General features: G+C 38.8%; 1 protein-coding gene across 6 annotated transcripts in view; it reads right to left on the reverse strand.

The window, feature by feature from the left end:
• The window catches only part of LOC150077936 (phosphatidylinositol 4-kinase type 2-alpha-like), an 87,872-nt gene that overhangs the window by 22,921 nt on the left and 52,111 nt on the right, over positions 1–12,840 (reverse strand). For 5 of the 6 annotated variants that reach the window (XM_090385110.1, XM_090385109.1, XM_090385111.1 and 2 more), the window contains one exon: positions 324–417. In XM_090385110.1, the coding sequence (XP_090241236.1) occupies positions 324–417 (94 nt within the window). Of the gene's footprint in view, positions 1–323; positions 418–9,136; positions 9,148–12,840 lie in introns of all 6 variants that reach the window. The other variant, XM_090385115.1, reaches the window with a different exon arrangement.

Consider the following 12,840-nt stretch of genomic DNA (forward strand, 5'->3'; position numbering starts at 1 on the left):
ATGGGTGAACTGTGTAGTTTTTTTTTTTTTTTTTTGCCGTTACTACTACTAACAACATTATTATTACATATGAGCAAGAGGAACCTGCAACAAAAAGGGGGAAAAAATGTTTAAAATAAAATCAGTTTATACTGATTCCAGACTTTATAGTTATCCTGTATAATAGCTCACTTCACATACTTTTGAAGAAATGGGTTGAGGACTTGACTTCAAGCTAAGGAAACAAGTATGAACTAGTTTTCTCATTCATGATACACACAGTGGAAAAGAAGAAATCCAACAAGAAACTCTGAAAATATATTAGAAGATTTCATAATGCTTACAAGCTCGCCACGAATCAGGATGCTTGAAAGGAAAGGCTAATCCATTATCTATTGCAGCAATCTTTACTTCTGGTGGTGTTCGTGATTCCCAATCCTAGAGTAACAAAGAAAATAATTTCATGTATAATAAAAATTTACAGAGAAATTATACATTGAGTTATATAATTTATGCACTGTGTTATAAATCAATTAATTTAGAAATGGAGGAATTAGCTCTATGATGTCTTGCAGAACACTTCAGTGTTGATACTCTTCGTTGTTGAATAACTATACAAATAGTTTACATGTATTCCACACCCTTGTCGACAAAATCAATGACCCAATGCACCACAAAATCGGAGGCATGCAGATCCCAAGCCCGACCTCAAAATACATCGAATCGCCAACCCTAATCTGTACACTGGATCATTGATTTTGTCGACGAGGGTGTGGAATACATGTAAACTATTTGTATAGTTATTCAACAATGGAAACCATCAGCACTGAAGTGTCTACAAGATCATAGAGGTAATTCCTCAATTTCTAAACTAATTGATTTATAAGGTAGAATGTATTGAGCCTTTGCTGCTGTTATCTATTAGTTATAAACTAACATAATAATACTGAGAATTTTTAGTGCAGGCCCTGTCTTCTTGCTAGAGGATGGGAGAAGCTGAGCAAACTTACTTTCCAATCTGCTTCAGAAGCTGAAAGGAAGGTTCAGGAAGATAGAACTGTTGGAAGCCTGGGTCTGTGAGGAGAATTTAAACAGTTTTACTATCACAGGTAAGCACAAATGCTGAAATGGTGTTCATCATCTGGAATCACCAGAGGAGATTAAAAAGAAAGTATGTCCCCCTCACGATGTGAATTTTATTATATCACTATTATAAAATTTAGTTAACCTAATCCTAGGAACAGGTAGTTTATTCTGCGGAGCCATGTCACATAGGTATCAATTTATTATTAATAATTTTCCAGTGAAGGTTGCGTGGTTGTTTTTGGATTATTTGTGTGTGTGTGTGTGTGTGTGTGTGTGTGTGTGTGTGTGTGTGTGTGTGTGTGTGTGTGTGTGTGTGTGTGTGTGTGTGTGTGTGCACTTTTTTTTTTTTAATTGTGTATTAATTGAATTTAGATAGAGATTTGTTGGTTATTACTTAATATCGGTAAGGGTATCAAATCCTCGTGTGGACAGGTTTTGCAGCTCCCGCAAACGAAGGTTTTTAAATACTTAGCCGCTTTATTGACTTGATTGTTAGATTAAATTATTTTCTATAAGTAGCTTATAGACCTAGTCAAGCTCAGTGGTTTATTTTGAATTTAGATAGCACGATTTGGAAAGTAAATAATACCTTGTGTCCATAGATTAACCGTTCTTAACTTGCTGGCATTGTTATACGATACAACATGTGCTAGCGTAAGGTTTAACGAAAACTAAATAGCGAGTATAGTAGTATCAATTAATCAGTAAAATTTATTAATCTTATTAAATTTCATTGTCAACTGAATTGTACTTTTTAACTAAATAAATATAGCGACCTAGTTATTACAAATGTAACATCATAAATTAATACATATAAGTTGACAGGGGATAAGAAGTCATAACATAACTCGAAGACATATTCGATACCGAAATACATATATATAGTGTTATAACCGCATTGGGATATAGGTTTAGGGTTATATTTTGTATTGGAATTTTATTGAACTTGATTAGAAATCATGACTCAGACCAGAGCAGCAAAGCAAAAGGCTCAAACTAGTGGAAGTGCTGTGGCTCAGGGAGAACTGAGGGGGGGTTGTCCTCCGAATCACAGTCTATTGAAATGCACTGCTTGTTTGATGTTTGTGGAATAATCAGGAATGGGACATGATATTGCCAAGGTGAATGTCTTTGGGTGTGCGTGATATAAGGAGTGCGAGGAAATCAGGTGCCAAATTGGCATTGTTATGGGCTTATATGAGAGCTTGAAAGACAGGGTGGATGTCCTCGAAGGATTTAAATTGAGGGGCCCATAAAGCTCTCAGCTGCCCACATCAATGCCAGAGTTTGCACTTGAACATCACGCAACACCCAAGGCAGAATGCGCTGGTCCCAAAGGTACCAGTTGTTGTAGGTCACTCTACTGTCAGGGGAAACAGGGAACATATTGTGCAAAAAGGGTAGATGGAACAGGACCAGGGTATGTCTGCCAGGGGCAAAGGTTGATGACATTGTAGGGCAGATATCATCCTTTAAAGGCACAAAGGGTGATATTGTTGTACGTGTTGGCACTAATGATATTAAGAGTAGGAGACCGGCAGAATTACTTAACAAGTACAAGACAATGCTGAAAAAAAGCCATGAGTTAGGGTTGAATTTGAAAGTGTCTGCAATTCTGCCCAAACACGATAGGAGAGAGTATATGATGAGAGCCTTGTCGACCAATTCGGCCCTGGAGAGACTGTGCAAGGCGCAAGGGTTAGAATTTTTCTCAGCCTGGTCTGTGCTTGTTAACAGGAGAGACTGCTTCTACAGGGATGGGGTACACTTAAATAGAAAGGATGCAAGAATATTTGCTGATGCTATCGAGGCAGAGTTAGGTGGGTCGGAAAACTGCTAGCTTGGGGGATACACGGACTAATAGATTAACAGTAGCCGCTGGAAGAGGTAAAAGTGATTCTTGCACTACTTCTATTGAAATGCGATTGAGCAGCAGCCTGGAAAGCAAGGCAATGGGAATTTCCAGGACAGCTGGGTGTCATAGTGGAACAAGTAAATACATGGACTGTCTTAGGGTAACTAAGAGTAGAAACAGGTGCATATATACTTGCACATACACCAATGCTAGGAGTATAGTTAATAAATTCGATGAGCTTGAAGTGCTAGTCAAGACATCAAAGGATTTGGATTTTTTTTTTTTTTTAGGAGCATTGGCAACTAAGGCCATATTGCTCCGGGGATGTGCGGTGGTCATTCCCTGACCTTTCCGCATCCTCCGTATTTGGTGGTCACGGGCTCGAACCCCGGTCTAATCAAGAAGTGTGTGCTACGTACTGCTGCTCCTGCCCACCTGGCTACGGAGGCGCCCACATCAAAGGCAGATATTGTTGGGATATCAGAGACATGATGTCACATAGACATCATGTCTATGTGACATCATGTCTCTGATGCAGAGACATGACGCAGTGCAGAACTGAAATTTGGGGAGTACAATGTGTACAGAAAGGATAGACAGGACAGGAAGGGAGGAGGGGTTATGCTGTTAGTTAAGAAACACAAAATCTAAGGAAGTGCATCCAATTGATGTTGGTGGACAATGCAATGTTGAGTCTGTTGGTGTGACATAAGCACTGGGAAAGGGAAAATGAGAGTAGGTGTGTGTGTTATAGGCCTAATGAATCTGATGAGTATAATGAGCAATTGTGCAGAGAAATAGAGTGGACCAGTAAATTAGAGTGTCTTATAATGGGGGATTTTAATTTCCCGAACATTGACTGGAATTTGTGGGCTGGTCACTCACACACTAGCAAAGCTTTCGTGGATTTATTGGATGATTGTTTTCTACAGCAGCATGTTCGGGAGGCAACTAGAGGGAGTAATACTCTTGATTTGATTATCAGTAGTGATTCTTCATGCATTACGAATCTGCAGGTAAATGAACCACTAGGTGGCAGTGATCACAGTGTGCTGAAATGGGATTTACACAAAGAGGTAACTACCATCAAGGGTAAAGGGAAGGGTTTTTGCTTTCATAAAGGTGACTACAGTGGTCTGAGACAGTATTTAAATTCTATACAGTGGGATCAACTGATGATGTTACCAAAAGCAAATTCAAAATGGGAAGCATTCAAAGAATTAATCTTGGAAACTTCTAGGCTTTCATACCAACAAAGAAATATTGTTCAAGATTTAGGCCTAAATGGATGTCAGATGAACTAATTAGACATGTGACAGAGAAGAAAAATCCATGGGATACATATAAATTAACATGTGACACAGAAGCCTATGATAGATATAAGCTGGCCTGTAACCAAGTTACAAAGGAAGTTAGGCAGGCAAAGGCAGATTACGAGAAATCTTTGGTAAAGGATGCAAAGAAAAACAGCAAAGAGTTCTTTACTTATGTAAACTCTAGAAGGAAGGGGATGAATCAGATGGGTCCACTTGATATCGATGGTTCAACTGTTGATGATCCTGCTCAGGTAGCTAACAAACTAAATGAATATTTTGCATCGCCCTTCACATGTGAGGAGTTATTCAGGGAGGGGAATGTCAGAGGTGTATTCAACTCTGGCAGTAAGCTAGATAATCTTGTAATAACTGAGATAAAGTGGAGGAGAAATTGTTGAAGAAAAACACAAAGGCACCTGGGGTGGATGAAATCTATCTGGTTATATTAAAGGAGGCGGCAAAGGAAGTAAGCAAACACTTAGCCATAATTATGAGAGCTTCCCTGGACTCAGGTGAGGTACCCGTGGAGATGTGCAAATGTGACCCCAATCCACAAAGGAGGATCAAAGGGTGACACAGGTAATTACAGACCTGTTAGTTTAACTTCTGTTCTAGGGAAATTAATGGAGGCACTGGTTAAAGAAGCATTGCAGGATCATCTAGACAAGAATTTAGTTATAGCTCGGACACAGCATGGGTTTGTTAAGGGGAAGTCTTGTCTGACTAATTTGACTGGATACTATGATGTAGTCACAAAGGAACTGGATGCAAAGAATAACTTTGATATCATATATTTGGATTTTAGAAAAGTCTTTGATACTGTTGCACATGGAAGACTGCTGCACTAATTGGAGCAGTGTGACATTAGAAGCAAATTGCTACTATGGATAAAGGGATGGTTGAGTGGGAGAAGACAGAGAGTGGTAATCAATGGACACTGCTCTTCGTGGACTGAAGTTATTAGTGGAGTCCCTCAGGGTCTCCAGTGTTGGGTCCATTGTTGTTTTCTGTATTTATAAATGATATTGATGATGGTATATCAGGCTTAATGTCCAAGTTTGCAGACAATACGAAGGTTGGCAGGGTTGTTAATGACACTAATGACAGTACACTGCTGCAACAGGATCTAGAAAAGTTGAGCAGATGGGCTGAGAGGCAGCAAATGAAGTTTAACATTGACAAATGTAATGTACTACACATGGGAAGCAGTAATCTCAGAGTAACACACTGACAGTGGTAGAGAATGAAAAGGACCTGGGGGTAATTGTGCAGGCAGATATGAAGTTTTCTGAGCAGTGCAGACGGTCTGCAAGAGTAGCTCATGGTGTCTTGTCAATGATATACAGGAATTTTTCTAGCAGGGATAAGGAGGTGATTATCCCCTTGTATAAGGCAATGGTCAGACCACACCTTGAGTACTGTATACAGGTCTGGAGGTCTCATTTTAAGAAATATGTAGAGCTGTTGGAACGAGTACAGAGAAGGGCAACAAGATTAGTGAATGGAACAAAGGGTTGCTCTTACGAAGAAAGGCTTAAGTTTTGCAAATTACAGTGTCTGGAGACTAGGCACCTGTGAGGTGATCTGATTGAGTTGTATAAAGCCTTGAATGGTTTGAGCATGCTCAATGCTGATGGGATTCTTTCTCTTGCTCAGAATAATCGCCTGAGAGGGCATAAATTCAAATTGAAGAAAGACGGTTGTAAGATAGATGTGCGGAAGTTTGCCTTTAGCCAGCAGGTGGTTGATTGCTGGAACAAACTTCCATCTGCTGTTGTAAAAGTTGATAGCTTAAACAGATTCAAGGCAGAACGCAGCAAATATTTGGAGCGAGTGGATGGATGAAATAAGGTGGTTTTTTTTTTTTTTTTTGGCTGATGCTATATAAGCTTGCTTTCTTGCATCATGTGCCTTTGCTAATGCTAATGATGTCACTACAACTGTGTGCTCCTAGATATGTGCCAAGTTGAGTTTTATATTTTTCACTAACTGTCTGATTACCATAACAGATAGACAGGTTACAGATAAAAAGGTAAAGGTAAACTGCAGCCATTATCAACCCACTGCAGGATGGAAGCCTCCTCAACAATTCATGCTGAGGGAAATGGACCATAATCTGCCACGCTGGTCCAGTGTGGGTTGGCAGATCGACCTTATTTAGCAGTCAGGGGCTTGAACCCCAGTCTACTCAAAGAGCGTGTGCTACTGCACTCCCGCTCATGACAACTCGGCTATGGCAATATAAACAAACTTGTGTGAACAGTAAATAAAGTATTTTTCAACTTTCCATAAAAACTTTTTTTTTTTGATAAAAAAAAACTCCAATAAATTTGTTGTCTTATTAAATATTGTTTTTATTTAATCCATTTTTGTAATGTTTAATTTTAATTCAGTTCTTTTTACTACTGGGTAGGTAGGGAGTACAACTGTCTTATTTGTAATATATTATTTCTCAATTTTGTCAATTGGTTGAGCTTTCCCGATCCATTGATGCTGGATAATTAAACTTTTACTGTATTAAGAAATTAAATCAGAGTGGAGTGGAATGGTGTAGACTACATTTGTCTATATATATTTACACTGCCCTACCATTAATATCCGGACACCTGCCTTTAGACAAAAAAAATAAATAAATAAATAACTTTTATTGTGTTATTTAATATTTTGTGCTGAAACCTTTTACTTTTATGTTCATGTAATAACTGAGAGTAAAGTGGAGGAGAAATTGTTGAAAATAAACACAAGAAAGGCACCTGGGTTGGATGAAATCTATCCAGTTATATTAAAGGAGGTGGCAAAGGAAGTAAGCAGACCTTCAGTCTTCACGACATACTCTCAATCATTTTTTTATAAATTTCAGGTGATATGTTCCTTCACTCAGCCTTTAATTCAGCCACCAGTTCAGCCTTGTTCTTTGGCTGATCTCGACTTGCGCATACCCCACAATCCATGCGATGGCTCGTACAGAATGCTTGCTTATGGGGCATCCTACTATGATCCCACATTGGAAGTCTACTAATTCTGTTGAAAGTGTCATCTTTCACACCCACATTTGCAATTGTCTATTTAAAGCCCAGTGTGCATATTTATAGCAGGTTCTGTGACATGTTGCATGCATAGGATCTGTTTCCCCATCCGTGGAGGGGTGTCCGGATATTAACGGTAGGGCAGTGTATACACTACTAGACAAATGTGAAATGGTAGGCAAAGTCAAGTGAAAAATAATTAATACCAGCCAATGAAATTTGATAGAGAAACACATTTATGTTATGAATACACTATCTGAAAACTTATGGATAAAGCACATACGTAAATAATGTCTATATTAAAGTGTTCAAGGGTCCTGGGGTTATCAAAGTTTGCCCTATCAGGAAAGCACAGTCCATAACCTATGTTAAGGTTCTGGAGAATGGAGGGCTGCAGACATGAAATTTGTCTCTCAGAGCATACCATATATTCTCAATGGAATTCAGGTCTAGAGATTTTGGTTACCACTCCATTAGAAAAATAACCTCACTGTGAATGGCCTTCCATTAGCTACACAGCGAGTATTATCATCCAATAAAACAAAATGGGAACCTACTGCAACCCTAAAGAGTCAGGCACAGGGTTCAATGATTTTATTTCTACATCTCATAGCAGTCACAATTATTTTATTCTATTCTATAGAATACAACTACACATAAATGCACTATACATGTCTGCCCTGACTATCAACCACCATTGTAGTGATCTCTTAACCTGATGTTTTAAAGAGATATGATTTTGTCTCTCTCTTCACACAAGTATATTAAGTATCAGACTATACACTCAATATAGGCTCATTTTGGATTGGATAACTACTTTTAGATACAACTGTGATGTTCATGACATCAGTTAAAATGAGCATTACAGATCATACTGCACATAAACCATTCTCCCACAGTTTACACAGTTCATCAGGAGATAATTGTGAAGTTAAGTTGGCTGAAAACGTGGAAGAGTTGCTCTGATGTCATCATCAATCTGGCAGTTTGGGACAGATATTGGCCATCTGGTGAAGTGACCTCTGCAGACCTCAAACTGATCTTTGGGATGCTTCTGTTTCCTGAAACTGTCTCCATAGTTAGGATATCACACAAAGGTAGACCCCCCCCCCCTCAGGATCCTTGCTTTTAAAGTACTCTTCATGCTATTTGTTTTAGCTCAAAAACTGAGCTTAGCTTATATATGCTAGTCCTGGGATCCACAACTCACAACTCAACACATTTCTCTTTAAAAAGGGCCTGCAACAAAGCCCTCTATTTCAAAGAAGCAAAAAATAGAAGAGTGTTTGTTTGTTCAATGATAGATGGTATGATTATTATAAGTTTACACAAGGAAAAGGCAATTTCTCTCACTCAATATGTTATGTTTTATTCAGAAAAAGCATCAAGACAACTAAGGCCATGAAGGCATCAGTATAGTGTCTATAAACTGCTTATTTTCAAGGTCAGATTTACTTGTTTTGGAGGATAAAACCATATAACCCTTTTAGTTTGAGAAAATAATGCTACTCTGTGTTATGTTTTTTCTGTCTTTCATTCACCTAGGGACCATACTGACTCTCCTATGAGTGACAGAATTCGGGCTTAGGCTCTTTAAATCTGACCACGTTTATCCACAAGTTAATGGAAAGAAACTTGTATCCTTTTTAACTGAATAACAATGACAAGAAGACAAATAATGCATTCACCTTCTTGGCAGCATTATTCAATTAAAAACTATATTAGTTATTTTAGACGTCAACTCATGGATAAAAACAGTCATTTCTAAAAAGCCATTTGGAATAAAATCTTGGCTAAACCAATCCAAACAAAAATGTTGGAATTCATTCAAGCATTTTTCTGTGCTTTATATCATACTGATAGGCAAGTTACACCTTTAAAGCATCTTGGATTCTTACATTTTCCAATCACCAACAATGGTAAAACATGCTGTCCACTTGCATTTGCACAAACCATAACTGTAACACACTGTTTGTTAGCTTTGAAACCAGGAGCAGCCATTTTGTATTGCAATGCAAGTTATTTAAGAGGGAGTGACTTCCAATTAAGACCAGTTCCAGCTGCATTGTAAACGTCATCCTTGGAAAACTTTCTTATTCTGCCATTTTCAGCAAAGACTAAAAGATTTTTAACTCCTGTAATGACAAATTAGGACTATTTCTCTGCTATACTGCATATAACTTCGAATAAATAATCAGGAACGAATGAATTAAGCAGCAGGAGTAATATTTCAGCATAACAACCAGTGCAATAAAATTAGATACTCTAATTTTGGGGCTATGGTGGTTCGGATAATTGACAGTTCCGATAATTAACTTTCGGATAATCAACATTCTACTGTATTTCAAACCTCTGGCTCGCTCCTGATGCCCAGTTATAGGCCTAATGACTCGAATGAGTACAATGAACAATTGTACAGAGAAATAGAGTGGGCTAGTAAATCGGAATGTCTTATAATGGGGGATTTTAACTTCCCAGATATTGACTTTCCAGACTGGGAAGATATTTAACCTCCCATTAATGACTGGAACTTGTGGATTGGTCACTCACACACTAATAAGACTTTTGTGGATTTATTGGATGATTGTGTTTTGCAGCAGCATATTCAAGAGGCAACCAGAGAGGGTAATACTCTTGATCTGGTTATCAGCAGTGATCATTTGTGTATTAATAATTTGCAGATAAAGGAACCACTAGGTGGCAGTGATCACAGTGTACTGATGTGGGATTTACTTAAAAATATAATTACCATCAGGGGTAAAGGAAAGGGTTTTTGCTTCCGTAAAGGTGAGTACAGTGATCTCAGACAGTTTTTAAATTCTGTACAGTGGGATCAACCGATGATGTTACAAAACAGCAAATTCTAAGTGGGAAGCATTCAAGGAATTAATCGTGGAAGCTACTAAAAGTTTCATACCTATTAAGAAATATTGTTCAAGGTTTAGGCTTAAATGGTTATTAAATTAACTAATGAGACTCGTGACAGAGAAGAAAAATGCATGGGATGCATATAAATTATCAGGCGACACAGAAGCCTGTAATAAAGTCACAAAGGAGGTTAGGCAGGTTACGAGAAATCTTTGGCAAAGGATGCTATGAAAAACAGCAAGGATTTCTTTACTTATATAAACTCTAAAAGGACGGGGATAAATCTGATCGGTCCACTATCGATGGTTTGACTGTTGATGATCCTGCTCCGATAGCAAACAAACTCAGTGAGTATTTTTTTTTTTTTTTTTTTTTTTATGAAACCCCAAACACGAAAGGTATCAAAACTTATAGTACTTAGTACCGTGCATGGGTTGAAGGAGAAGTATGGGGGGAGGGGGATGCCGGAAACTTTTCTCTAGAGACTAAACATGGGTTTCACCACTTCAAGCCTCCAATAAGCAAAGTGGTGGAATTTCACCGGTTGATGGAAGTCATCTACCACCTACAATTTTTTTGTATCTACATTCAGACATGAGGAGTTAAGGTTTGAAAATGCCAGAAGGTTATCAAATTGTAGCAGGGTGCTTAATGATTTTGTAATAACTGAGAGCAAAGTGGAGGAGAAATTGTTGAAGTTAAACATAAGAAAGGCACCTGGGGTGGATGGGATCTATCCAGTTATGTTAAAAGAGGCAGAAAAGGAAGTAAGCATACCCTTAGCCATAATTATAAGAGCATCCTTGGACTCAGGGGAGGTTCCCACGGACTGGAGATGTGCAAAGGTATTCCCAATTCACAAAGGGGGATCAAAGGGTGACAAGTAATTACACACCAGTTAGTTTAACTTCTGTTCCGGGTAAAATAATGGAGTTATTGGTTAAAGATGCATTGCAGGATCATCTAGACAAAACTGCAGCAATAATTCAGACACAGCATGGGTTTGTTAAGGGTAAGTCTTGTCTGACAAATTTGATTGGTTATTATGATGTGGTTACAAAGGAACTGGATGCAAAAAATAATTTTGATATCATATATTTGGATTTCAGGAAAGCTTTTGACACTGTAGTGCATGGAAGACTACTGTACAAATTGGAGCAGAATGGTATTACGGGTAAGTTGCTACAATGGATAAATGGATGGTTGAGTGGGAGAAGACAGAGGGTGGTAATCAATGGGTGCTGCTCTTCATGGACTAATGTTATTAATGGAGTCCCACAGGGTTCGGTGTTGGGTCCACTGTTGTTTTGTATATTTATCAATGATATTGATGAAGGTATATCAGGCTTAGTGTCGAAGTTTGCAGATGATACAAAGGTTGGCAGGGTTGTTAATGACAGTAATGGCAGTGTGCTACTGCAACAGGATCTAAAAAATTTGGGCAGATGGGCTGGGAAGTAGCAACTGAAGTTTAACCTTGACAAATGTTTGTTTGTTTGTTGTTTGTTTGTTATTTGGTTTTTAGGAGCATTAACAACTAAGGCCATATTGCTCCGGGGATATGGGTGGTCATTCCCTGACCTTTTCGCATCCTCCTTGAGAAATGCAAAGTACTGCATATGGGTAGAAGTAACCCCAGAGACTGGCGCCTCCATAGCCAGGTGGGCAGGAGCAGCAGTGCGTAGCACATGCTTCTTGATTAGACCGGGATTCAAGCCGTGACTACCAAACACAGAGGATGCGGAAAGGTCAGGGAATGACGACCGCATATCCCCTGAGCAATATGGCTTAGTTGCTAATGCTCCTAAAAACCAAATAATAACAAAAAAAAAAAAAAAAAAAAAAAAAAGTAACCCCAGAGAAACGTACCAACTATGTGATACTACACTTAAGGTGGTAGAAAATGAAAAAGACCTGGGAGTAATTGTGCAGTCAGGATGAAGTTTTCTGAGCAATGCAGACAGGCTGCCAGGGCAGGTCATGGGGTTTTGTCAATGATATATAGGAATTTTGCTAGCAGGGAAAAGGAGGTGATTGTCCCTCTGTATAAGGCAATGGTCAGGCCATGCCTTGAGTACTGCGTACAGGTCTGGAGGCCTCATTTTAGGAAGGATGTAGATTTGCTTGAGCGTGTACAGAGAAGGGCAACAAGACTGGTGAGGGGAATGAAGGGATCCTCTTACCAAGATAGGCTTAAGTTCTGCAAATTGCAGCGGCTGGAGACTAGGCACCTGCAAGGTGATCTGACTGAGGTGTATAAGGCCTTGAATGGGTTGAGCATGCTGAATTCTTATGGGATTCTTCTACTTGTTCAAATTACAAACCAAAGGGAGCATAAATTCAAATTGAGGAAAGACAGATATAGAATAGATGTGCGGAAATTTGCCTTTAGCCAGCGGGTGGTTAATTGCTGGAATAAACTTCCATCTGTCGTTGTGGAAGTTGATAGGTTAAATTAATTTAAGGAGGAACTGGACAAACATTTAGACAGATTTGTTTTGTCAATTTTTTTTTTGGCTGATGCTGCATAATGCTGCATAGTGTATGAGCACTTGCTTTCTTGTATCACATGCCACTACTGCTACTACCTGCATTGAAATAGAATCCAACTTCCTTACTGAAATGCATATAACTGTTGTCAGAGACCAAAAGGTTTCCCATCATGCTGGGAAATGAACTTGGATGAATGTGCCAGCTGTGAGAGCTTTGA

Source organism: Mastigoproctus giganteus, chromosome 11 (assembly GCF_048544385.1).
Source record: "Mastigoproctus giganteus isolate SK-2022 chromosome 11, ASM4854438v1, whole genome shotgun sequence".
Taxonomy (NCBI): domain Eukaryota; kingdom Metazoa; phylum Arthropoda; class Arachnida; order Uropygi; family Thelyphonidae; genus Mastigoproctus; species Mastigoproctus giganteus.